A 27,245-nucleotide genomic window follows, 5' to 3' on the forward strand; every position below is an offset into this window, starting at 1 on the left:
ACCCGTTTCTAGGGTCTTGTTTCAAAAAGTGGGAGCATCCTGTAGAGGTTTACATGTTGTATTTAATACATGATGATAGGGTAGGAGCATCTTAGCTAGGGAGGCTTCTCTATCCCCAAACCCTGTACATATAGTACAGTCAACTGTGTACTTGGTGTAAAATTGCATTTAGATTGAAGAAGCTTGGCCTGGTGATTCTCATTGACTATAACAACCAATATAGGCATCAGGATACTGGGCCTTTGTTCCAGTTTATTTTCTATTGCTGTGTTAAGATACCATGACTAAAATCAGCTTGGGGAGAAAAGGGTTTATTTGGCTAATACCTCAATTTCATATCTGTCATAAAGGGAGGTTAGAATAGGAACTCAAGGGAGGACATAAAGCAGAGGGCATGAGTGTTGTTTTTGGCTTGCTGTCTACGCCTCACTCAACTGCTTTTGTATAACTTCCAGACCCAGCTAACTGCCCAGAAATAACATCACTCTAGTGGGTTAGGCCCTTCCACATCAATTGCAGTCAAAAAAATGCCCCACCCTCGGCAACAGGCCAATCTGGAGCCATTGTCTCCCTACGATTTCTTCCCAGGTGACCCTAGCTTGGGTGAAGTTGACAAAAATCACCATGATAGACTTAAAACATTTAGTCCATTTCATCCATCATGTACTTCAAATTAATAGGTTTAAATGGAGATGATATCTAACTGAGTTGTAAGGATGAATAACATGCCATATTTAGAGAGATGAGCTGAGAATTGTATAATCAATCTCTTAGACACTGTCATCTTCGAAGCTACCCTTCTGAGATTAGCATCGTTTTGTTTATGGTCTACAAGGATCCTCACTTCTTTAGAAGTGGAACATGAACCAACCTAGACATAGCAAATGGATTTATCCTTCTGAATTTGTCCCATTAGGACACATAAAGTTAATTGTTTCTGTTACTAAGCATGGCCATAAGTTTAATATTAAAATTTTGGTTCAGAGAGGAATTTTCTGACCACAGGACAGCAAAAGGTACTAAAAGGTCTGTCTTAATTACTTAAATCTTAGCAGAGTGCATTGGCAAGGTCTTGTGATAAGACATGGGTCACATGAAGTTTATACCGTACATTCGTAAATGTTTTCCAAACCAAATACTTGATTCATAACCAAGGGAGAGTTGTTTTTCTTGTTCCTAGTTTTACTTTACCATCAACAAAAAACAAGAAGAATGCAAACAACAAGTTCACATGTGTAGCCTGCCACCCAAAGGAAGATTGCATTGCATCTGGTCACATGGACGGCAAAATCCGCCTTTGGTCAGTGAACTCCAGAAAACATGGGATCACATGTATACTGTTTCACACTCATCCTGCAGGGCAGCACTATCTCTGGGTCCAAAAAGAGCGAATATGGACCATCACTGCTGCAGAAGGTGGCTCTGCTACCACCTTCCACTTCCTGGCATTGTGCTCTTCCCTCATACTTCTGTGTAGGATTCCTAACCTTAAGCTTCTGAAGAAAGAGAAGCACTACATGTCACCTGGAACCATTTTATTGAAGAGAACCTTTTTCTCAGCCTTTTAACTGAAACAGGAAACTGAGACAGTGCTGAGTATCTAGTGCTGGTACAGTGAGTGCCATGATAACTTTGCTTATAGAAGTTCATCTGGTTACGGAGAACAAAGTGTTTTTAAATATTGATACCAGAACACTTGGGACTGTGGCTTATTGGATGTAGCATACCATTGTTTTCTATTTGGCACCTGAGGTTAAGAGCTTGTTTTCTAAGCCTAAATGGGATGTCTTCATCAAATAACTTCTCTCAGGGAGACTCTTTTCTGTTTGTTTGGTTTAATTCTGATGTCTTAGTTTCTGTTTTATCTTACTATATTTTATTTTATTACTGTCTCAGAAGCCTGTTTGTTTTCTAGTCAGACAGAAAGGGAGTGGATCTGGATGGTAGGGGAGGTAGGAAGGGAAACTGTAATCAGGATATATTACATGAGGGGAAAAACATTTTAAAAAGCATTTTGTTTTCTCCAACAGGAGGAATTTTCATGATGATAAGAAGTACACATATACATGTTTGCATTGGCACCACGACATGGTTATGGATTTGGCTTTTACAGTATCAGGTAAGTGCCTCTTTCATAATTAAAAGAAAGTTTAGAAATATCTGAATCAAATGTTGGAGTTTACAACTATAATCCCATTGTTTGGAAGGCTGAGACAAGAGACTGAATCATCATGAGTTCAGGACCTACTTAAGCTTTGAAGTGAGACCCTGTCACAAAAAGCAAGTTATAGAAGTCAAGTTATGAACACTCTTGTTTTGTTGCGTGTAGCTTTTGCTACCCTACCTAAGCTCCGGGAACAGGTGATATTACCAGCCCCCAGCCAGATTCCCTTGATTCTACAGATAGAAAAACAACACACACACACAAGTTACTCTTAAAACGCTTTTGCTAACTCAATAACTGAGCACTCCTAAACATCTCCTGGCATTCCTAGCATAATCGGATAGAGTGGACATTGGCCACTCAAAACCAAAACTCACATGGCGGATGGCTTCATCTCCTGTAGCTACTCTTCCTTCTCTCTTCCAGCTCTCTCAATCCTGCCTGCATCTTCCCATGCAACTCTTAAGTGTCTTACCCCATCCTCAGTCATTGGTCACTGGTATCTTTGTTGATGGATCAAGGACTAATTGGGAATAGGACCTTAGCATTTCCCTACATTTCACCTTTTCTATCAAAAAAATAAAAAAAAATAAAAAAATAAAAAAAAAACCCTCCCAGATAAAAATTGAACAAAACCATAACAGTCATGTAAATTAAAAAGTGTGATATACAATTAACATCTGGTCCAACATATTTGTCAACTAGATAAAAGTACTCTACCATCATTCCTAACTTAAAGAATTATGATTCTATCCCTGGATTATATTTAGCTTGTAACAACATCTGAAAGCCATGTCTTTCACTCTATAACCTCTCTCTCAATTGTAAACAACTTGAGTTTGACTACAAAACTATAACAAGTCTTTAACCCCTCCAGAAATCTGAGAACGACTTAAAACATTACCTGAGTATATAGGATACACCAAACATAGCTTTTCAAATTTAAACAGTTGTAGAGACAGCTGACTACCTGGACAGCCTCCTAATTCTTCAAAATGTTGGAGCATCAGTCTTCAGCCTTCTGGCCCAGGATCATCTGACAGACCTTTGCAAAAAGCAGAAAGAACTGTCTACCCTGTCTTGACAGAGCTATCACTTAACTATTCCATTATCAGTTGACTCTTCCACATAGTGTGTCCTTTTCCCAGACAATGTTTTGACTGCAGCTGAAATAGGCAGTTTCTGTCCTGTGGCTATATGGCTATATGCCACAGTAAGCAACCTTGCCTGGAGGTAAAGATGCTCCATTTTTTTTTGTGTGTGTGTGTGTGTGTGTGTATGTGTGTGTGTGTGTGTGTGTAAGAGAATGGGGAAACTCTCTGGAGCAGACGTGTCTCATTGTCAAAAGATTAAATAACATTAAGTATCACATTCTGTGGATTTCTGATGTTTTTGAAGACTGTCTAAGTACAGTATCTTGAACTGTTAAACCTTGACTACTCTTAGCTATTTCTGATTGAAGAATATTGAAAACACCTTCCTATAATTAAATCAGAATCTAACATAACCATGAATTTGCTATCTGGTCCTTTAACTTGTTTTGCTTAATCACCTTAAATAGTTTTAAAAGCAGCTATTAGAAGGACTGGGTCTAAGCCTTGTATTCTTAAATGAGTTGTATCTTAAATGCCTATCTAAGAGTAACAATATTAATCTCAAATTTTGTATCAATATACAGATTCATACCAATGAAAACCTTAAATCTGTATTAAAATAAGTTCTCTACCAATGTAGAAAATTACAATTTTAATTTTACATCAGTTATAAAGATTTCTACCAGTTAAAATTATGGCTACACAATGCTTTGTTCAAGGATAAAATTTAGTAATCCATCCCATCTAATTCCTCCCTGTTCAAAATTATGACCATTTCCAAATTATCCCTTAATATGACAACCTATCTATAATTTGTAAAATAACCATAACCAGACATCCAAGCCCAAAGAATCAGGATGACGAATCTCCATAACTTCTTCCTGCTGAATAGGGGTGACGAAAAATTCTTTAAAGGTGTGGGGAGAGGTAGGAAAATTAGAAAAACTGGTTAGACCTAAGAAAGCTAGCTTTAGCATCAGTTATCCAGACTCTGTATGCTTAGGAGGCTCGGGGCTTGACTAAAGTTCTGATGGGATCCATCTGAATGGTTGGTTGGATGAGGCGAGATGACTTGGAATCTATGGGAATCCCCGAAGCTGTTTTGGGGAGCAACCAGAAGCAGGGGCCAAGCAAGTCAGTTCAGCACCTCTGAGGGATGAATCTTGCCAAAGCTGTATATTCTGTAATAATGTGGATCTCAGGACCAAACTTTTAGTATTGTTAAGATTTTCCTATGGTTTCTGCAGAGTGTACAGATCAGTTAAGGATAATAAAATTCTGCTCCTTGTTTGAACAGGTGAAAGACCAGGTGTCTTTTTTTATGAGTTAATGTTATTAATAGCCAGTTGTAATGTCATTCATGCCATGTGAAGGATGGCATGGAGATTCTTTATCTGTCCTGTTTGATTCTCTTGAATTTTTCTAGTTCTTTGGAGGGTCTCCCCTTGTCATAACTGATCCATATCACTCTGGAAAGGGTCCAGAGCCTACTCTCCTTTCCTGTCAACACAAATGCAGAGACTTTCTTCCAAAATAACAAGTCCTTGGTCCAGTAACCGGAAATCATTAAACGGTTAGCTTAACCTCTCCCAGAGGAATTTTAATATAAATATAATTTTATATATTTATTTTGATAAATAAAACAATTCAAAGCAAATAAAGCAATCTAACAAATATTAACCAATGAGTCAGTATTTCTGCTGTCTCCTGTCCTGACCTTCATGAGATCCAGGCCTAAGTTTCTACTGTCTGAGATAGGGTAGGGGGCCTACCTCTGCCTTCGATCTAATTTTTTTACGATCAAATGCCTCAATATTTTATTATCTATGTCTACTTACTGTATAAGCCTATTTCCAGAGTACACATGGAGGGACCCATGGCTCCAGCAGCGTATGTAGCAGAGGATGGCCTTGTCGGAGATCAGTGGAAGGAGAGCCCCTTGGTTCTGTGAAGGTTCAATGTTCCATTGTAGGGGAATTCAAGGGCGGGGAGGCGAGAGTGGGTGAGTGGGTGGGGGATTACTCTCATAGAAGCAGGGGGAGGGTGGATGGAATAGGGAATTTCGGGGGTTGGGGCAGAAAAGGGGATAACATTTGAAATGTAAATAAAGAAAATATTCAATAAAAAAATTTAATAAAAAAACAAAAGAAACAAACAAACCATCAAGCTCCATAGAAGAGAAAAGTTAGGGAGAATGAATGAAAAATGCTTTTCTTCTCGAATTGAAAAAGTCTTGCCAGGACAATTTCTTGGGATCCAAAGATCTACTTGATCTACTCATGGGATTTCTTTGCCTGGTAGGACAAAAATAGAGCCTGGAAATAGGCTTATACAGTAAGTAGACATAGATAATAAATTACTGAGGCATTTGATCGTAAAAAAATTAGATCGAAGGCAGAGGTAGGCCCCCTACCCTATCTCAGACAGTAGAAACTTAGGCCTGGATCTCATGAAGGTCAGGACAGGAGACAGCAGAAATACTGACTCATTGGTTAATATTTGTTAGATTGCTTTATTTGCTTTGAATTGTTTTATTTATCAAAATAAATATATAAAATTATATTTATATTAAAATTCCTCTGGGAGAGGTTAAGCTAACCGTTTAATGATTTCCGGTTACTGGACCAAGGACTTGTTATTTTGGAAGAAAGTCTCTGCATTTGTGTTGACAGGAAAGGAGAGTAGGCTCTGGACCCCTTCCAGAGTGATATGGATCAGATATGACAAGGTGTAATTTACCTTGCAAGATTCCAGTGTCTACAGCTGTGCTCACTTTTCCTGACATGAAGAGCCTGTGTGCAGTATACCCCAGTTTTGAAGAAGTCTTATGACTTATAGTTATAGTTATATAGTTATAGTTATATAGTTATAGTGGGTAGTGCTGCTGCCATTTATTGGATGCAAATACTGCCAGGGCTTTCTGCCATCTGTCTTTGGGTCAGTGACGTGTGTGTCATTAACTCTCCTTTCCCAGATGAAGGAGGTGAGAAGTGTTTAAGGTAGTGACTAACAAAGTCCACTGGCTATTAAGTAGAAGTTCAACCTTGATGTAATTTAGAAGCTCTTGTTCTTAACTGACAGACTGCCTGCTTACGTATTCCCTATTTTAAATTCAAATTCAGACCTTGTTGGATGTATAACAGACACAGGAAGAACTTAAAAAAAAAAAACTCTTTGAAATTTTCTCTTTAAAAGACACAGATAGTATATTGTGCCTTTTACTTTTAGCACCCTTGGGCCCATGTGCTGAAAGCTATGTCTGTATTCTGATAACATGCTAGGGACAATCATGTGCCTTTGAAGGAAGGCAGGAAAGTGATTTGTCCTTCTCTCTTTCTTCCAGGAGACTTAATAGGACATAATATGCTCTGGGTGCTTACAGATTCACTTAGGGTTAGCTCTTCAGAGCATAGGAAGTAGAAGGTAAAATCAGCCTAACGAAGCTTAGGATTTGGGGAACGATGCCTAGTGTCTCCAAGAGTTCTATTATGACCTCAGGATTGAAACAAAACAGAAAGAAGAGGATTTAACTCTACAGATGAAAAACTGTGGCTGTTTATTTAGCTTCTTTACTCTCTTTTCACTCACCTCCAAAAAGACAACTGTGTGGTTTTGGGATGCTGGTGTATGTATATTTATTTGTATGTTTTACGTAGTATCTTTGTTCTCTCCTAATCTAATCTACCCTTTTTCTTCATTCTTTTCTATATTGTGGTCTCTGCCCGTCTCATGGCATCTCATGGCAAGGAATGATCATGAGCATACAATAATATACACTATAAACTTTACAATACTAAATCCTATCATCTCCTCCCAGAGCTGCTGACACTGGAGTGTTGTAAATAGTCCTTTCCTTTATCTGGGCTGATCATACCTAGTTGATAATATTGAGCCTGAGTTTTGTTGTGTGATGGTAATAAGTTACTTGCTGTAGTATTCTGGTTTCATTTCACTTGGATGTATACCAGAGTGAGCTTGCTAAGTGCAATATAGACATTGTTTCTGTAATGACTGTATCTAAGAATGCCTGGTCACAGTCTGCCTCATTTTGGATATTTGTATGGATTTCTCTAATAGTTACTAATGTGGAGGATTTTTTCATATACATGTTGATTATTTGTATCTTCTGGAAAATGTCTAATAAGGTTGTTTTGTTCATTCTTCAATTTATTATTCATGCTTTTGAATTAGTTGAGTTCTTTATATTTTATAAATATTAATCCCTTATCAGATTTGTAATTGACAAATATTTTATGTGTAGGTCATCTTTGCTTGGTTTCCTGTGTTGCACAATGGGGTAGCTATAGTTATTACTTGAAACTATAAAAGAAAATTTTGATTGTTTCATCACAAGGAATAGATAAATGCGGTAAAAAAGTGGTAGTTGTTCAAGTTACATGATTTGAGTGTTACACTATATATGTATATAAACATCATATTGTACCCTGTCTGTATGTACAGCTGTGTCAATTAAAAGTAAACTAAAACTTAAAGATAATAAATAAAACCAGTTAAAATGATATGAAGGCACTTTTGTTAAGTTCCAGAGAGATTGCTTAAGTGTTGAATATATTTGCCTTGTTTTTATATGTGTGGTTTTGTTTTGTTTTACTTCAATCTCTGCCATTTTTTATTTCTTTGGCTGCAAAGGCACCAGTCTGCTGAGTGGTGGGCGGGAGTGTGTGCTTGTGGAGTGGCGAGACGGATCAGAGAAGAACAAAGAATTTCTTCCTCGATTAGGATCTTCTATTGAGCACATCTCTGTCTCACCTGCGGGAGATTTGTTCTGTACTTCTCACTCTGATAACAGTAAGTCTAAATTGTGAGGAGGTGTTACAGTTGACTAACCAGATTCTGAGTGGGAAATAAAGGGACCTAAAACTAGTTGAAAATAGTAGAGATTTAATGTATGTTTTTTTCTTTACTCCTTTCTAGCCTCAGATGTCACCAGATCTATCATTTTCAAAATTATTTTTATGAAAACATAAAGCTAAATGTGTTTATTGCTGTGCCAGTTATATTTTCAGAATCTTTTAAAATGGAAGGTGGGTTTTAAGTGGGCCTTCGCACTTTCATAACTAATGACATATTCACACGAATGCTGGGAGCTTTTTCGCTGGAATGAATTCTGCAGTGTGTGATGAAGCCAAGGTGTTTGCTGTTCTTCCCTACCTTCTCTTCCTATTTCTCCTCACCGAGATCACCGTATACATTAACAGTTGGGCTACAGAGAGCTCAGGGATTAATAGATGCACGGCTCTTGCAAAGATCCCTACTTAGTTCCTAGCACTACACCAGGCAGCTCACAACCATCCACAGCTCCAGTGTGGGAACGTAGCGTCCTTGTGTAGCTTCCACAAGCACTTGCACTCACATGCACATACATATACATACACACAGACACATGTGAACACACATAATTTGAAAGAAAAGGTTAGTGACTTTAATAGAAACTTATATCCCCATTCATAATTGTTCAACTAACTTGTAAACTATAGTTTTGATTTTCTAGTAACACTGATTTAATTGAACTTATTGGATTGTCTTGTATTCTGGCACATTAAGTAAGATAAAGATCTGATCCTTGTCACCTTAATATTCTGACCTCTCATGTTTATTTTCTTCCCTGTTTTAACAGAGATAACAGTTATTCACCGAAATCTTGATGCATCTGCCGTAATTCAAGGCCTAGTAAAAGGTACTGTAGACTCAACTGGATAGGGACCCTGCAGCTGATGAATGACTGCTGCTCTTTAACCACCGTCTGTTGCTTCTTTTGCAGATAGGAGTGTATCTACTGGTTTGATGGTTGACCCAAGAACCAAAGCTTTAGTTTTGAATGGAAAGCCTGGTCACCTGCAGTTTTATTCTCTCCAGGGTGATAAGCAGTTATATAATGTAAGATTTTAATTCATAAACTAAGCTTTAAAACAGATGAAAGGCTTTTATAGTACAACTGAGGTTGTGTGGGTTATTTGGAAACTCCTAGTACTTGATCCTGTGCATTCGTCCTTGAACACAGCTGATAATGTCTGCGATTACTTTAATGCAGTTGGTGCTGCCCACACATGTGTTCTGAGACACAGTGATAAAGGGCTGAGCATGTGTGGATTGACAGTACAAATCTGGGTCTGCTGTGTGGTAAAACTGTCTAACATACAGACACTAAAGTTTAGTGTAGATTAAACAGTACGTCAGCATTCTTGCAATAAAAATGCAGTCACTTTTCTTGTGCTTCTTTATAGATGACTGTCATGGAAGCTAACTTTCTTTCCATATCCTATAAACTTGAAAAAAGACCAGCTCCCCCCCACTACATTTACTGAAAGGGCACTTACTACACTTAATAAAAAGACCAGCTCCCTCCCCCACTACATTTACTGAAAGGGCACTTACTACACTTAATATGGTTGGGCATCTCTAATCTCAAAATACAGTCTTTTTTATTTGTTTGGGTTTTTGGAGACAGGATTTGTCTGTGTAGCCCTGACTGTCCTGGAACTCACTCTATAGACCAGGCTGGCCTTGAACTCAGAGATCTGCCTGCCTTTGTGCTAGGATTAAAAGCATGCACCACCACCCCTAGCCAAAATCCAAAGACTTAAGTGTTCCCAGATCTAAAAATTCTGAACACTTCCCTGACACCACACATGCATGTCTAACTTCATATGAAGACGTATCATAGCACAATGCTAAAACCATTAGATAAAATCACCCATAGGCTGGCCTTGGGTCCTAGTCCCAAAATATCTCTTACATCTTTGTGAACATTGTCAACATTAAAAAAAAATCTGCAACATTTTGGATCTGTAGTTTTCATATGAGGGCTCTTCAATCAATAGTAGCCACTTTATTTTGTTACCAAACACGAGGAAACCCATTTTAAGGGATTAAAGGATCAGTTATAAATAGAAAGCTAGTCTTCTTGGACCATTGCTTATCTCTTTTTATTTTTATTTTTTACTCTTTGAAGTAATAGATAATTTAGCCCTGAGGTTTTCTATAAAGATTTTCTTAATAATAGGACTGTAAATAGAAGATGTTTATATTAATAACACTTTGGACTTTTTAAACTTGTCAGCTAGATATCATACAGCAAGAGTACATCAATGATGAGGGTCTAATCCAAATTGAACTAACGAAGGCCGCCTTCGGCTGCTCTGGTACTTGGTTGGCAACAGTCGAACAACGGCAGGAAAGTGAGAACGAACTGGAGCTGCAGATGAAACTGTGGAGCTACAGCAAGAAAACCCAAGGGTGCGGCTGCCTCACTCGGCTGAGTTTTTGTTTTATCGTTAAAACCGTCAGTGTTTCTGTTGTTGCATTTTGACACATATAGATATGGGGCTTGTGGTATCATTCTAGAAATAAAGCTTTATTTTAGCTTTCTGTTTTGAGAAAGCATTGATGAGATGTAGGTCATGCCATGTCATCACATAAAAGATGAAACATGAGAAAGAATTGTAGTAACCCAACAACATAATACATTTCAAGGCAAATCCAGAATTAGAATTCAAATGTGCCCTGGTCCTTCCAACACTGTCAAGAGAGAGTATAGACATGTGTCTCATGTTCGGATAAGCACCTACTGCTTTTTTGAAGAACTGTTCATTGAGTCTTTGTGCCAGTTTTTTGTTTTGTTTTGATTTTGAGGCAAGGACTCTGCATAGCCCTGGCTATTCTAGAACTTGCTCTCTATACCAGGCTGGTTCAAATTTCGATTTGTCTGTCTCTGCCTCCCAAATGCTGGGATTCGTGGCATGCCCCACCAACCCTGGCTTGATACATTTCTAAGGAATATTGTAACCTAAGGTATTGCAGGATATTTGATCACACTGTGAATCCCAAGATTGTGTTATTTACTGAAAAAAACCTGTTTCTAGTTGTAGTGTGCCTTAGCACACACCTTTAAATCCCTCTGCAGGAATACAGACAGGCCCTTCGTACACTCCTTTAATCCCAAGCAGTGAGGGTAAAGTTAGTTTGTAAATGAAAGCACCCATGTTTGACCGTGATAGGATATACTGACCTCATAAGAGAAGAGAGAGGAAAGGGAAGCTACTTAAAGCCATGTGGAGACAGAGAGAAAAGAGGTAGGAGGCAGTTTTACTAGGACAATTGTATAGAGACAGGGTTGCAGAAAGAGAACAAGTTAGAAACAGGTGAAGGCAGACCAACCAGGGAATGAAGCAAAAGATTAGAACAGATTGCTCTAGAGTTAGTTTGAGGCCAAGCAGAACAAAATGTCAGAGGCCAAGAAAGACGCCAGATTGAATCAGTCAGCTTGGAGAGGAGATTTGAACCAGAACAGCTGAGTTGAACCAGTCAGCCAGAGTTCAGAAAGAAATAGGAAGGGTGAACTTGTTTAGCAGAAAGTTTCAGAGGCTGAAAACATTCTAGGCCTAGGTAAGACACTTCCATGACTAGGCGTAGGCTAGCCGACTAAGACAGTACGACAATTATATCAGGTGACTAAAATATACATTTACACTAAGCCTTTGCTCCACATTTCACAGATGAGAAAAGAGGCCCAGAATTAAGTGATTCCTATTGGTACTCCCTCTTGAGTAGGTCATTTTTATTTCATGTTTTCACAATATAAATGGAGCCTTTCACAGCCATTCGTTTTGTTTTTCTTTGGTCTGTTTTTAGAAGAAGCCAGACCTCTAAGTTCTGTTGCCCATTTTGAAGATATTGCATGATGTGCAGAGTGTTAGTGTACCGTATCTTTTCTGAGAATGAACTCGTGGTTTCCTTTCAACTAGGTTTGTTCTTAACACAAAGATCACCATGCCACATGATGACCACATCACAGCTCTCTGCTTCAATAATGCAGAAAACTATGAAAAACCCGTACTGGTCACAGCTAGTAAAGATGGCCACTTCAAAGTGTGGATATTAACAGATGACTCTGATATATACAGTAAGTTCACTCAGTAGATTGTGTTTAAAAATTAGTTTTAAGAAGTGGTATATTTATATCAGCATCTATGTCCTTTTTTTGAGAAAGTGTTTTCCATTTTGTTAAAGTCTGTAAACTGTTGCTTAATTTCAACGACTATTTTTTATATTAAATTTTTACATACATTTCTACCAGAATCTGTGCTTTGGGGAAGTGGGTGGGCATTTTGTGTTCACTTGGTGCAGTTTAAAGGGTTCCTGCCACTAGATCTCCTCCTCTCCACTAGAGGGAGCTCAAGGTCTCCAGGAAGGAGAAAAATACCAGTCAGTAGGTTACACTTTTAATTTAGAACAGTTTTGGGGAATCTGGGTTTTTGTTATGTTTCTTTTCTTTGACTTTTTCTGCTTATAACCTGTCTCTCAACATTATTTCATATTTATACCAATTTTGTTATGGTTTCTTTTTCTACAGAAAAAGCCATTGGCTGGACTTGTGACTTTGTGGGTAGTTACCATAAGTATCAAGCAACCAATTGCTGTTTCTCTGAAGATGGCTCCTTACTAGCAGTTAGTTTTGAGGAAATAGTTACAATATGGGACTCAGAAACATGGGAACTGAAATGTACATTTTGCCAACGAGCTGGGAAAATAAGGTAGGTAAATTAGTTTGTATTGCTACCAATGTATGTATGTATTTTTAATTTAAAAAGCCTTTAAGCTTCAAATAATGTATGTTTTCCTCAAAGAGATAATCTATAGTTTGCTGGGAAATAAGGGTAAGAAATTAATCAAAATGTTGAGAAACTGTAACTTGTGAGTTAATGAGCAGCTTATAAGCATTTCTTAAACTAGGATTAACATTGAACGTTTTGTACCCAGCTTTGTTCAATATAGGGAAAAACTTTCATGGGGGTATTGTGTAGAAACTAAGGCTATGCTAGCCTTGGTTGATCCTGACATGCATTCCCTTAAAAATACAATGTAATACTCAAACCAATACTTCTGGTTCCCAGACCTGAGGACAAAATAATAGGTGACTAATTTCATCTCATTTTAAATATGTCTGATTTTGAACTTGCTTTGTAAAAATTTCTGAGTACAAATTTTCCTTTTGTAGGTAAAAAGGATAAAATAAGGTTTTGTTAAGTGGCATGATATGTATGTATGTATGTATGTATGTATATTTCTGTGTTGCATGGATTGTTACATGATAGAGTATTTAAGAGAATTGATCATAGCATTATACCTGTTTTCCTAAAGAAATACAAGAACCTACATAACCCCTTTCTATTGGCTTAGCACCTTTTCCATTGCTGTTAGAACTAGAAACACAAAAAGAATAAAGCTATGCCTGCTTACGAGTCTGTATTGGGTAGAACTAAAATGTAGTGGTCTAAGCCTGGAGTTCATCTTTGATGTGATTTTGACCTAGGCACCTTTGCTTTGGAAGACTGACGTGCTCAAAGTATCTTCTCGGCACTACTGAGAAGGATATTCTCTGCTGTTGGAATCTGCTCAGTTGTTCAAGTAAGCCCAAGTGGGGTGCAGCAGTTAGACTTTGACCTTTTAGGAATTAAGGACCCTCCTGGTTTCATATCTTTATCCCTACAATATATAATTTTTTGCTTGACCAAAAGTTTTAAATCAGTGGCTGGTAGTGAGTTGCAGACTGTAAATATTGTTGCAGATGTGCCCATTGTGCTCAGGGCACATGGATCCACACGTATCTTCACAACTTGAGGAAGAGCTCTGGTGATTGTATGCAGGATCTCAGACTGTGTAATATTTGAAGGTAGTCTGTCAAGGTAGTCCTGAAAGATGAGGCTTTGGTGGCATTTTACTGATGTGGGCACAGAGAAGGTATGGTGTCATTTCCTAGTGAGTGTGGATGGTAGTCCCTGTCAGCCACGTTTAGTAAGAACAGAACAGCGTCAGCCACGAGTCGGAGTGAGCTAACAGTGTGTGGAAGGAATACTGAAGTTCACTTTGCAGTCCTGCTTCCTGTTGCACGCTTCACTAACGCCCCCCCACACACACACACACAGACAATGTCAGTGTGTATCTATTGTTACTGAAACTATAAATCCTTCCATATAAGCCTAACACTGAGCTGTCCCAGGGAAGATAAAGAGCACCTGTTGTAAAGATTTGAGCTTTTGCTGGACCTCTTCTCAGAAGTGTATCACTTTTCCCACAGTACAGTGGAGTGCAAAATTAAATGTTAGAGTTATGGAACCTGACCCTTACTCAGACCATGTTGCTGCAGTGGCTCAGTCTTCAGCCGGCTCAGACTGTAAGTACTAACCATTCTCTGATAGCATGCGGCCTTTTTCCTAGGCTTTCTTTTTACTGATTTTAGTATAAGCTGAAGCATAGTGACTTTGAGTCAGAAATTCATATGCAGCTGTTTATCTGGGGCCTGCCCATCCTCTCGTACCCACCAGCTATAAATACACATTCACATTGACTGTTATCCGTGCTCTAGAACTTGTCCACAAGCCAGTTCCCTCTCGGGCTTCAGAGTCTACCCTGGCTGTTAACTGGACTTCTCTGCTTCTGAGACAATGTCTGCATCTCTTTCTTGGTACTTCAGACAAAATATTTGTATAGTGTTCTGTTGTCTCTTGTACAGATTCCCTGGTCTCTGGAACAGAAACCATTTTCATTTTCAGATTGTAGTCCTCATTCCTAACCTGTTTGGTGCATACTAGGCATTCAGTAGATACCTGTCAAACAGCAGCAGCAGCAGCAACAGCATCGAAACAGTCTAAGCAGGACCATTTACTCTGTGGGCTGGCAGCAGTATTAGTGTGATATGCCAGCCTGAGGCTAGAATGTCCTCTGCAAGTAAAATGACATTTATCTGTTTTTCCCCTTTAGTGTTTGTATTTAAACCTAGTGAGCCAAGGCCATTGTTTATTCAAAAGAATGTCTCCAGAGAGGAAGTCCAATGGGGAGTGTTTGTTCCACGAGATGTCCCGGAATCATTCACCTCAGAAGCTCACCAGTGGCTAAATAGATCTCAGTTTTACTTCCTAACTAAATCACAGGTAACTGTCTCCCTCTAAACGGGTAGCCTGTTTATAGAAATAATTTTACAAAGTTTGTTTTGTAAAGGTTTTATTTCCCAAAAGAAATGGTCAAATAAGTGTCAGTGCAGCAGTGTTAAGAGTGTGATTGCATTAGCACTGTACCCCACACCTTGAAGCTTTGTGTTGACAGAGGGAAGCATTGAGCCCCAAAATTACTTTAATTAATTTATTAGCATTTTCCCCTAATTTTACTATTTGGTTTGTTGTTGAGGAAACTGGTGGCTTTTATTTTGTTATAGGGTTTTACATTTTTCTCAAACCATGGTCTTATAACTCCCATAGGACCTTTCAAAGAAATTTAAATCTTTTCTTTGGGCAGATGTGTATATCAAAATGAAAAATTTACATTTTAAGACATTGTATAATCTTACTTTATTTGTACCTCCTCGTGTATATTTTGTTCCATTAATTGATCTGTTTTTTAGTGCTTATTAACATTCAGTACAATGTCTCCTGAAGAGAAACTCACACCAACAAGCAGACAGGTAGGCATACTTTATCTATTTATGGTGTGTGCTGTGTTGTCTTTCTAAAGAAAATTAGTTTTTAGAATTCAGCTGTGACAAATATGTCTTACTGGGCTCTAAGAAGGAATTGTTAAGTGCATACGTGTAAACTCTGCTCTGCTCCTCTACCGTTTAGAGTACTAAAAGTATAGTCTTGTTTTAAAGAGTTAGTCAGTTGGCCTGCCATGCCTAGCTTGTGGTTGGAATTGGCTAAACACTCAGTCGTAGATGGGTCAGTGTGCTTAGCTTATGTTTAAGGGAGATCCCAACCTACACCAGTAAGGATCTTGGAATTTGTTGTCTGAACTGTTTTCTGGAACCAGCCCTCTGTGAACACTGAGGGACAACTCTAGGTCATCATTACAGAAACATCTTGTTATTGTGGGTAGAGTTTTATTTACTAGCTTGGACTTCATATCTCTAAGTATGTGTTTACATTCTGGATTTAGTTATCTGATGAATTTATTGAAGTTCTTGAAGCTGAAAGTTTGTATTGCCTTAACATAGAAAAGCATTCATAGCCAGGCAAATGAAATGCTGCGTATTTCATTTTGTTTTGGTTTGTTAGTAATTCTACTCCAGGATTTATCCAAATTAATTTTTTTCAGGATTTTTCAGATGCATAGGTATTCTTTCAAGTCATGAGAACTTTTCACAGACTCATGGCTTACTTCAGTCTGGCTTACCAGCACTATGGATCTGCTGCACAGTGCTCCTCCTGGAACCTGTGCTCAGTACTCGGGGATTCATTTCACCGCTACGACAACACAAGATCCCATAGAGTTCCTTTCTTCGTTCGTACACTTGCCTCGGTGAAGCCTGTTCTATTCAAACATGGGTTATCACCTTGCTAAACTTAAAGGGCCTTGCAGTTTGGGAAGTATTCTTTATTCTTTCCTACTTGTTTAGTTGAGTATAAATATAAACTGAAAACCATTTTCTCCGCACTTTAAAAGTGGTGGCCTAATTACATAGCTTCTGATGTTCTTCATTTTTGACCATTTACCGTAGCTTGCTTAATTTCTTCTGAAAACTCATTGAATTTACTCACAATCAGCTATATGCCAGGGATTATTACAGATAACTGGGATATGTTAGCAAAACAGCCTTGTCTGTAAAATATGTGTTTATAGGAAGATACAGATGTTAAACAACAAGCAATAAGTCATGTAGTACATTAGAAAATGCAAAGATATATAGCAGGGTTGGAAGCAGAAAAGAAGATGAGTAAGGTGTGTCTTGGGGTTTAAATTGAGAAGTCAAGGCAGGCCTTCCTGTGCATCTCCATCCTTCTTCTCCATGCAGTGTGGAGATCCCAGGAGAGCGTCGAATGGGTAACTGACTCAGGAGGTGTATACTCCATCTCCCACACACCCTGGCTTTTGTTTCTCTTTTCTTATTTGTTTGGTTTTTTGTTTTTAAAAAGAATTCTGCTTAGTTCCCATCCTCGTACCCTATTTCAGTTTTTGCCTGTTTTGTGGACAGTGGTATCATATTTACCAACAACACATACACATCTTGCTTTTATCTTAGAATACTGTTTTCTTGATTCTACTAAGATTTCATCCTTTAACCTGCTGCATCCTTCCAGGTTGTCGCTGTGTAACCTTGCCCCAGTTCTTTGCTGGTATGAGCATATGGCCTCTGAGAACATTTCTGTGATCTTTATAATGCCCAGCAAGGAAGCCATGGTTCTCTCATTAGTGTCTGTGACTAGCTTTCCCATGTAGAAAGTGGGACACTGGGCATCAGTTGCTTTGTCTATGACATGAGAGTAACATTATGTGATTTCGAACTTTTCACCAGAATAGTTTTATAAGTTCACTGGCACTTACCTGTTCAGTCAAAGAATTTCCATCTTTTTATTGAAATAATTTCCTCTTCTCTTATATCCATACAGCTGCTGGCAGAAGAAAGTTTGCCAACGACCCCATTTTCTTTTATATTGGGAAAACACAGACAACAGCAGGATGCAAAGTTAACTGAAACTTCAGAGAATGAATTGGTACAACTCCCCTTAACAGAAAATATACCTGCAATTACTGAGGTGAGTGATCAGTACTGCAGAGCATGGGATAAAGTGGTTTCTCTTGTGTCCAGACAAGTAAGGAACCTTGGCGGGGTGATTCTCTCCTGTGCCTGGGTGAGGAGATGGGGCTGCACAGTGCAGGAAGCTGGAAGTACTATATGCTTCAGTTTGGTTTTTCTTCAGGGAAGCCTTTTGCATTTGGCTGGGCATTTAGAATGAAAGGTATTAGGAGGTGAAGCAACAGCGTGTCAAAAGGGTAACCTTTTTAACAAAGTGACTTTTCTGTGTGCCTATAGCTTCTTCACACCCCTGCCCACGTACTGCCATCAGCTTCTTTCCTGTGCTCTCTGTTTGTAAACTCACTGCTGCTGTCTAAAGAGACTAAAAGGTAAGAATTCTAGACGGTTTGTCTTCTGAATTGTTTGGGAATGTCATCCACCATATTTGCATTTTAGCTTTGAAATGTAGCTAATGACATTATTACATACAATACTTGTGAAGAGCTAAGGAAGAGATGTGTGTACTGATTAAAGATACAGTTCCATGTTTTGTAAATTCTTTTTTTTTCTTTTCTTTTCTTTTCTTTTTTTTTTTTTTTAAATGGCCTGAGCTCCATAAGGGCACTTATCACAGTGTTTTGAGTTGAGTTGCTTTTTCTATATGGAATTTCAAGGTCGTTGTCTTTAATTTAAAAACAAAAACAAAGTAAAAACCTAATTTAGAAATATCTAACGGTGTTGATGTTCTGTCAAAGCACTGAAGAAATTCCGGATGTAGATATGGACGGAACCAAAGAAAGTGATGATTCAGATGAAGAATATGATCTTACTGAAAAAGCCAAGGAAACAAATAACACGGACTTGGGAGAAGATGCTCTACATCAGCTGTCAAAATCTGAAGAGAAAGAGCTGAGAAAATTCAGAAAAGTAGACTATAGCTGGCTAGCTGCTCTGTAGGCCATGGTTGTGGCATGGCAGAGACATGTTGTACTGTCTGTTAATACTCCAAAAAAAATTTAAAGTTATTTTATTCTTAAGACAAACTATTTAAAAGTCTTTTGTTTATTTGCTTGTTTGTTTATTTGCTTGAAAAGTTGCTTAGGCTAACCCTAAACTTGGGATTCTTCTTTCTCGTCCCCTAAATCAGTAGGATGATAGGCCTGTTACTCTCAGGTCTGGCCAAGCATGTTTGTTTGTTTAGATTTTTTTATTTTTTGTGTATGAATGTTTTCCTTGAATGTATGTATATGTACCACTGGCTACTCTGGTGCTTGTTAAATCAGAAAAGGGCATCAAGCCCCTGGAACTAGTTACCCATGATTATGAGCCATCATAAGGGTGCTGGGAATCAAACCCTGGTCCTCTGCAGGAGCAGCAAGTTGTCTAAACCACCAGCCCAACTCTCCAGCCTCCTGGTCAGTCTTTTTAAGAAAGCTTTGTAAACCCCTATTTGTGTCAGATGTTATAAGCAGTTACAGAGTATATGCATTTGTCACATCTGGATTTCTATTTTGAATCACAAAGAAACCTTGTTTCTGGTAGGTTTTGTTTTGACAGAGCTGACTGTAATTGACACATATACCCTTATCGTTAATTTGAAGGTATAAAAAGATTTCAGAAGTCAAGAGGCTTTACCAATAATGACACCAAGAATTATTCCCACACCAGACATGATTTCCTTCTGGTTGTATTTCCCAGCTTTTGCCACTACAAGACAGCATAAGAAGCATTATGTTAATAGTAACACAAATGGACTATATTTTATCAACACAAAATATCTATTATACTGAGATATAACTCCTAATTCATGCATATAAAGTGAACAATTCCATGAGGTCTGGTATACTTACAGAATTCTATAACATAGAAACCAACTCTTAAGTAGTTTCATCTCTGTAACCCCCAACAACAAAACAAACCTTCCACTTCTTTCAACCTCCATACCTTGCCTGCTAGGTGGCACTAATCTATCTTGATGAATTTGCTGCATGTGAACAGTTTGTATCAGTGGAGTCATGCAGTGTGAGCTCTTATGATAGGCTGCTTTTATCCTTTTGATTTCTTCATTGTAGTGTGTTTCAAAGGGTGAGAGACTATTTTGTCCATGGTCAGCTGACTCAGTTTTCACAGACTGGTTCATTTGTCTTCGCATCTTTTGAAATGACACTCATAAATCACCTGTACCACTGAACATTGCTTCATAGCCTGATGCATTAATCGTATGTCCCTTTGGAAGAATGAGTTGCTCACTGTTTTAAGGCTATTTAAAATTACTGTTGGGTGTAGGAAGTTATGAGGGCAGTACCCACAGAGGCCACTAGAGGGGATCTGACTCTCCCAGAGCTAGAGTTACATCAGGTAAGCAGCCTGACATGATGATACTGAGAATTGAACTGGAGTCTTCTGCAATAACAGGACACGCTCAAACCACTAAGCCACCTCTCCAGCCCTAATTTTTTAACCAAATTTAAATTCACAACAAAATAAGGAAAAGATTAATGAGATTCCTCGGAAATCCCCTCCCCTACACATGAATAACTTCCTCATTTTCAACACAACCAGCGAAATGATAACATCTGTTAGAACTGATGAACCTGCATTAGCAATGACAAAAGACTCACAAAAATAACTTCTTTCCTTTTGCCTTTACCAAGGCATGGACGGCACTTCTGTGTTTGTGATGAAAAGTACAGCTGTCCTAGAAGTACATGAACTGAATGGAACTAATGGACAGACCACAGGCTACATATGCCGCATGTGTCTCATGCGTTCCTCTTACAATTCAGTGTGTCAGCTACTTACTACCTTAATTTGACAGGGTGGAGGGCTGCACTGGATGATGGTCTATGAGAAGTGAAATTAAAACACAAGAATTATGCCTGACAAAACACAAATGGTGACCACTTCTAGAATAAAACTGTCTCAAGGCACAACAACTATCTGTCACTGGGAAAGACCTGAACTAAACACAAAATGGGCCAGATAGAGGGCTAATCCCAACTGAAAACTAGAGCAACCTGGCATTGAACCAGCTAAAGTCCTTTAAACTCTCTGAGCTTCGACGCCTTCATTTGTAAAAGTCTCCCCAACAGACAGCTTTGTTTTCCTCATTAGTTATGTTGCAGACAGGTGTGTGTGGAGGGGTGTAATGTATAACATGCACTGGAGAATAAATCAATTGTGTTAAAAAGTAAGTTTATTGGAGAGTTGCTATTAAAACAGGCCTTTTGTTAATATGCTGTAACACCATTCTTTGTGGGGTTTGGGTTTGGTGGGTTTTGGTTTGGGCCATTGACAAGGACATCAAACAGCAAGAGATTGGCATCACTAATCTGAAGAAGTCCCTCGTTTCACTGTCTGAAGAGGCCCCTCAAAATTGCAAAGGACTTTATTGGACTTGATTTACTCTTTTACAATAGAAAAAACTGTACAGCTCTTGACTGTACAGCCCTTAAAGAAGAATGTTGCTTTTACATAGACAAGACAGGAATGGTTAGAGCATGAAAAAGGTCATAGAAGGCCCTGAGAAAAGACAGAAAGAAAGCGAAAGATGAGAGCTGGTACAAGAATTGGTTTTCAACCTCACCATGGTTGTCAACCCTACTTCCTCCCATCTTGGGACCATTAATTGGGTTATTTTTGCTTACTTCTTTTGGTCCCTGGGCCTTAAAAAGGCTGACTAACTTTGTGAAACAACAGATAATTTGGTAGCAAAACCTATTCAGATACATTATCATAAGTTAGCTATGGAAGACCATGAGACTCAAGATGAGGTTGTTACTCTATCCAGGGTGCTCCCAAAACCCATCTCCACCCAACCTAAAAGAGGGGACTTCTGCCCCTAGACCAAGCAGAGAGGGGCCACCCAGAATCCCCTCTGACTGGCAATCTGAATTCTTGCTTAGGCTGTGAGGCTAAGCACTGCAAGAGAGTATAAATAAAAGTTAAAAATATCTCTCTGGGTTCCCTGAGGGACAAGCCTGACTGCATAGGGGTTGATGTCAAAAGTATCCCCTCTCCAGGAAAAAGACATCGGGACAGGTATGGCCCTCATGCCTCACTGGACAACAACAGGGGGACCGGAGCCATTACAAGGTCTCCTTCAATTACTGGAGGTCAGGCCTCTATCTCTGCCTTCTCAAGATTAGAATCACCACAGCCCTTCTATACTTAGAGAAGGGAGGAGATGTCAGGGGCAGCCCTGATTACACACTGAAGGCCTAAAATCAGCAATAGGCCTGTCATACATGTATGCTAACACAAAGTCTTGGGTCTCTGTGGAAAAACATTGAAAAAGATGGCTATAAGCTATTGTAAACAGGCAACTTTTGTGGAAATTTACCAGCCTGAGTAGTCATAGACATTGTAAATCAGTAGCCTTAGCAGATAATACCAACTTAGATAAGGACAAGTGAATCATAGGCCGAGTCATAGTGACCTGTCCCCTGAACCTTCACCCAGCCCATACATGTTCTGAAAGATATCTGTACTCCCCCTGAACACTCACGCTCTGGTGTCATCCCCTTCCCCACATCCTGCCTTTCTGTGTTTATAACCCCTGTGTGAATAAGTAAAAATTACGATTTGATTTAAAAATAAGTAAATAAAAATAAAAACAAAATTAAAAAGAAAGAAGATCATTTCAAATGATAGAATTACAATGTCAAAGATATTACAAACATGAAGTCTAATTGGCTCAGTAAGAGAAGTACCACATTAGATAAGTCTTCGTTACTTAAGAGCAAATAACCCCCTGTTTAATCTAGGTCAATAAAAAAATATATTTAAAGAATGTGTTTAGAAACAAGACTTTTTTTTCTTATATCATTCCACTAGGATCACTGAAATGACAGGTGATAAGACCTGGACAGGACTTAAGACCTGTGACGATCATCACTGGAGAATAGCTCTAAGAAGAACAAAGCAGAAAGCCTCAATTAGAATTTGATAGTGTACAAAATGGGGCTAGACTAGAATAAAATAAAAATAAGCAGCAAGGCACAGAGACCTAAGCTCTAATCAGGTTGCTTTCTTAATTTGTTTTTCAAAACCCATGAGCAAGCCACTGTCTTCTTTCTGAATCAAAGTTTATTCCTTTAAACTGCAGAATCAGACAACAATTACATTGGTAATTTTTGCTACTGTGTAACCACAAAATTAAATTAGAAATGGAGCCCTATAGTATGGCTCCATTCCCATTCCAGTCCCATAGTGATAAACTGGTCTTTGTCATACTAAAGTTGCAATTCACATATGTAAATTGTGGAACTACAGCTCTTTAGTTACATACCTTTAAAGATGACACGCCTTTTGCTTAGAGACTCCATGGGAGATCAGAGCACTGGATTCACAAAACGCAATAATTAGACATGAAAGTGCGACAGTTCCTCCTATTGTTTTGTGGGGTTTTGATAAACCCCAGCACTCCACGGTCACCTGTCTTAACGGAACTTGAAATGCAAATATTGATACTGTGCTCTGTTTCACATAGGAAAGTAAACATCTTGTTCCTTCAGAAATGGCTGTCCACCATTTGAAGACATCCGTGTCTACTTGCCCAGCCAGCTCAGTGAATTATGAGTGGCATTTATACCAGAAGGAACTCCATGCAGTGTCAGGAGACAACTTATTCATCTGAGCATTTTATACAGTTTGTTGTTCTAGCTTGCTTTTTTTTTTTTTTTATCACTTTTACCTTTCTTTACTCTCAAATTGTGGTTCTCCAAAGTCACCCGAAAGTTGCTGGCCTTTAGTAAAGCTTTATGGATGGTCTTGCTATTTAATTGCAGCCTCTGGCAGCTTTGAAACCCACATTTCTGAGCCTGTGTTCTGTGACCTTAAAGATGCTCTTGGTACAAAGCTATGGCAAGTGTCCCCTAGAGAACAAGATTGGAATCAGAAATCCTCAATGATACTATCCTCAGAAATCATGTGGAAAGTGAGGACAAATACTGAGGACATCCTTCTCAACTGAATGACACAAGAAGCATGAAAGAAAAAGTAGGAGTGAGACTGCTAGCATTCAACAATTATGGGGAAAATGAATTGCCACAGCTCTTCTTATATAAAGAGATTTTTGCCTCCATCTACCAGCATTCCAACAAGCCATTAAAGAGTTGTGTATCCTGAAATGTGGATAGTGCAGTCCATACATTTTAGTTAGGCAGTATGGCTTGAATGAATATATGGCCCTCATAGGCTCATAGGAAGTAACACTATTAGGAGTTGTGGACTTGTTGGAGTAGGTGTAATGTTGGAGGAAATGTGTCACTGGGGGTGGGCTTTGAGGTCTCCAGAAGCTCAAGCCAGGCCCAGTGTGTCTCTTCCTGCTGCCAATCCAGATGTAGAATTCTCAGCTACCTCTCCAACACAATGTTTGCCTGTATACCACCATGCTTTCCACCATGATCATAATAAACTAACCATCTGAAACTGTAAGCTTGTGTCAATACTATTTGCAACTAATGCCTTGGTAATGGTAATTCATTGCTGAATACACTAATAGTCTAAAATCCTAGCACAAACTGCAATGATTCCCCTCTGGGTATCATCCTAGCCTAATCAAACTGGGTTCCATTCGACATATATAGAAGATATTGTGGTTGCCAGTGGAGTACTCAGGTGGGAGTCAAAAGGGAGACCAGCCATGAAACAATTCATTACAGGGCTCATCATAAGTTGCTTAAGGGTCCCTGGTGTACAACAATGATATAACAATAATTAGGACAGTACACAGAGTCAATTTAGGATTTATCATGTACCACTTAAAATCTACCTTAGGAAATAGCTATACTTACAAACTAAAATCCAGTCTTGCTGAGGTAAAAAAGATAGATAAGCTGTTAAGATCACTGGCTGCTCTTCCTGAGACCCCAGGGTGGTTTCTAGCACCTAGCTTGTAGATTATAATAATCTGTAATCCACTTCTAGGGGGTTTGACATCCTCTTCTGACATGCATGGCATTGTACACATGTAGTACACGGTCATACATGTGGCAAAAAAGATCCATACATATACAAATTAAATAAATAAATAAATAAATAAATAAATAAATAAATAAATAAATAAAATGTAATTTTACTGTCTTTATCTTGTAGGATAGGACATCGAGGCCCAGAAAGTTTAAGTAAAATAGTCAAAATCCAAACAGAGCTCTGTTAGGCTCTAGAAAACACCCCTTAGTCATCAAGTCCCCTAAATGAGCAGTCAGGTTTAGTCACCACTGCCACCACACTAATCTCCTTATTCTTGGAGTCTTGAAAAAGCAGGTTCCTAGAGCATTTCCTTTCTCGCTAGGTTGGAGTGATCAGGCTCTTCTGCCTCAACAATCAGGCACATGATGGTTGAACGATGCCTACTTTATCCTCAACCTGGCCCGCAGAAGGCCTTTTTTTTTCTGTCATTTATAGACAAGTTTTTCAGGTCCCTATTGCTTTGAAAATTCAAAGCATGATCTTGACACTACTTTGAAATGGAAAAGTAGTCAGTTGTGTGATGTTTTGCTGGGGCAAACACATGAACGAGTGTTTTCCTGAAGCAGACGTAGGAGAAAGGATGTTCTGCTAAAGCAAGCACATAAAAGGACATGTGATGAAGGATTCTTTGCTAACAACAAGCATGCATTGGTTTGCCTTACATTGTGTTGTTGAGCTCCCTTTCTTGGGACTCCATAGAGAGAAATGCACAGAGAATCTTCTGGTGGTGTGCTGCTTCTTTTGGGCTGGTTGGCAGAGTGATGTCCGCTGAGACAGACACACGTACTGAGGCAAGACCTGTGGAGGACACATGATGTTTGGAGGGTATTAATAGGATTCAGTGATGATGACTGAGCTTGGCTTGGTCTCACATCTTCGTTGATCTTCACTTCTCTGAGAGAGGCACATCCAAGAACTTCTGGTGTTCCACCCTGGTCCCTCTTGCTGATTCATGTTAAGGCTGAGGCCAAGGTCTCTGCTAGGTAGTGCCACCGTTGCTCATTCATGTTTGCTATCCCAACTCTACCAAACAGGACTGTATCCATGAAGTGTTAACTAATGGATCTAGCTGCCACTGCTGACCTGTGAACTGAACTGCTGATTTCCAGACAACACAGATGGGAATTGCTCCAAAAGGCCTTTCTAAACAGATGCACACCCCCAACCCACACCCGTATCTTTTTTTTTCCCTCTACCTCTGGTGAGTGGTGGGTTATAAGGGAGGTTAAAGTGTTTAAAAACCATCACTAAAAATAGGATTTGAAAACAATTGAAGTTATACTACTTTGCTAGGTAAATTTCCAACACTCACCCTTGAGGAAAGTGACTGTTTCTGCAATTGCAGAGTGCCTGGTACAGAGCATGACTCACATGCAGGGGCTATTGCTGGTCCTGCCTCAAGAGCTGTAGACCACCCACATCATTTGCATCACTGTCCTCCTTACAGCTCTGCAAGACCTCTGATCTACCTCATATGACCTTTTGGAAGGACAGGGATCCAACTGGCCTATTTGGTTCTCATCTTGGAGATTGTCTTCCTCATACTAGAACTGATTCTGATCACAGTGCCCTGGGCAGCCGAGATCATCATCTACAACTCCTGAAGGAAATGTGAAAGATGTCAGAATCAAAATGAAATCACTTATATCAACCAACAACCAAAGAATCATTTAAAAGAATTAATCTGGAAGGTTTTGAAGAGTTTTTACACATAATTACCTGATAATTCCCCCCTGCCCCAAATTCATGTAGGCCACAAGCTTCACAGAGGCTACCACAGCCTTATACAGGAAAATATCTGCCCAGTAATTGTTCAACCCCAAATTAATATCTCTCTAAATATTAATCATTGTAACCAAGGGCCAGTGCAGCAAAATATATTATGTAATCTTCGCTTTTGCCTTTAAGATGCCCCTGCCTCTGTCTCTCTAAACATACCATAGTTTGTTATATTGTATGAATGTTCCCACTGCTCTACTGTTCTCAAATAACTACCATTATCCTTGGGGAAGAGTTTTCTAACTTTTCATTTACATTGACAGACTTCACTAAGCACCAGGTAGTGGTCACACCCTTTCACTTTGGCTGTGCTGAGCCTGCCTCCTTTCTCTTGCAGTGTAGGATTCTAGTAGAATGAGAACTGGAATGCTGTAAATGTCCCTAAAGCATTACATGCTTTTCTAAGTCTGTTCAGCTTTCAGAATTCCATGGATGGAACGATATACACCCAATAGCTTATAACCGACAGAAATTTATTTCTCATAGTTCGAGAGACGAGGAAGACCAACATCAAAGTCCCCGTTGAGTCTCTGGTAAGGGCCCATTTTGCTTCTAGAAAGCCATCTTAGAGACCTCCTGTTGGAATACCTAATCCCAGCATATTATGGGTTAGGCGTGGCACTGTCCACACTGGCTGGCATTTGTCAGTCACCAATCACACCAATCCAACAGAGGTAATTCCCAGGTGAGGTTCTCTTTTCACAGG

The 27,245-nt window shown here is 39.0% G+C and overlaps 1 protein-coding gene across 1 annotated transcript in view; it reads left to right on the forward strand.

Annotated features, from left to right (window-relative positions):
- The window catches only part of Wdr75 (WD repeat domain 75), a 30,622-nt gene extending 9,603 nt beyond the window's left edge, over positions 1-21,019 (forward strand). Inside the window, exons 7-21 of the mRNA XM_028765602.1 lie at positions 1,181-1,300; positions 2,031-2,119; positions 7,909-8,067; positions 8,897-8,956; positions 9,041-9,156; positions 10,340-10,515; positions 12,024-12,181; positions 12,632-12,812; positions 13,592-13,686; positions 14,357-14,452; positions 15,040-15,209; positions 15,677-15,736; positions 17,658-17,804; positions 18,083-18,174; positions 18,541-21,019. Of these exons, the coding sequence (XP_028621435.1) occupies positions 1,181-1,300; positions 2,031-2,119; positions 7,909-8,067; positions 8,897-8,956; positions 9,041-9,156; positions 10,340-10,515; positions 12,024-12,181; positions 12,632-12,812; positions 13,592-13,686; positions 14,357-14,452; positions 15,040-15,209; positions 15,677-15,736; positions 17,658-17,804; positions 18,083-18,174; positions 18,541-18,742 (1,921 nt within the window). The 3' untranslated portion in view covers positions 18,743-21,019. The remainder of the gene's footprint in view (positions 1-1,180; positions 1,301-2,030; positions 2,120-7,908; positions 8,068-8,896; positions 8,957-9,040; positions 9,157-10,339; positions 10,516-12,023; positions 12,182-12,631; positions 12,813-13,591; positions 13,687-14,356; positions 14,453-15,039; positions 15,210-15,676; positions 15,737-17,657; positions 17,805-18,082; positions 18,175-18,540) is intronic.
- The last annotated feature ends 6,226 nt before the right edge of the window (positions 21,020-27,245 follow it).

The sequence above is a fragment of the Grammomys surdaster genome, unplaced genomic scaffold (genome assembly GCF_004785775.1).
Source record: "Grammomys surdaster isolate TR1022 unplaced genomic scaffold, NIH_TR_1.0 165, whole genome shotgun sequence".
Lineage (NCBI taxonomy): Eukaryota > Metazoa > Chordata > Mammalia > Rodentia > Muridae > Grammomys > Grammomys surdaster.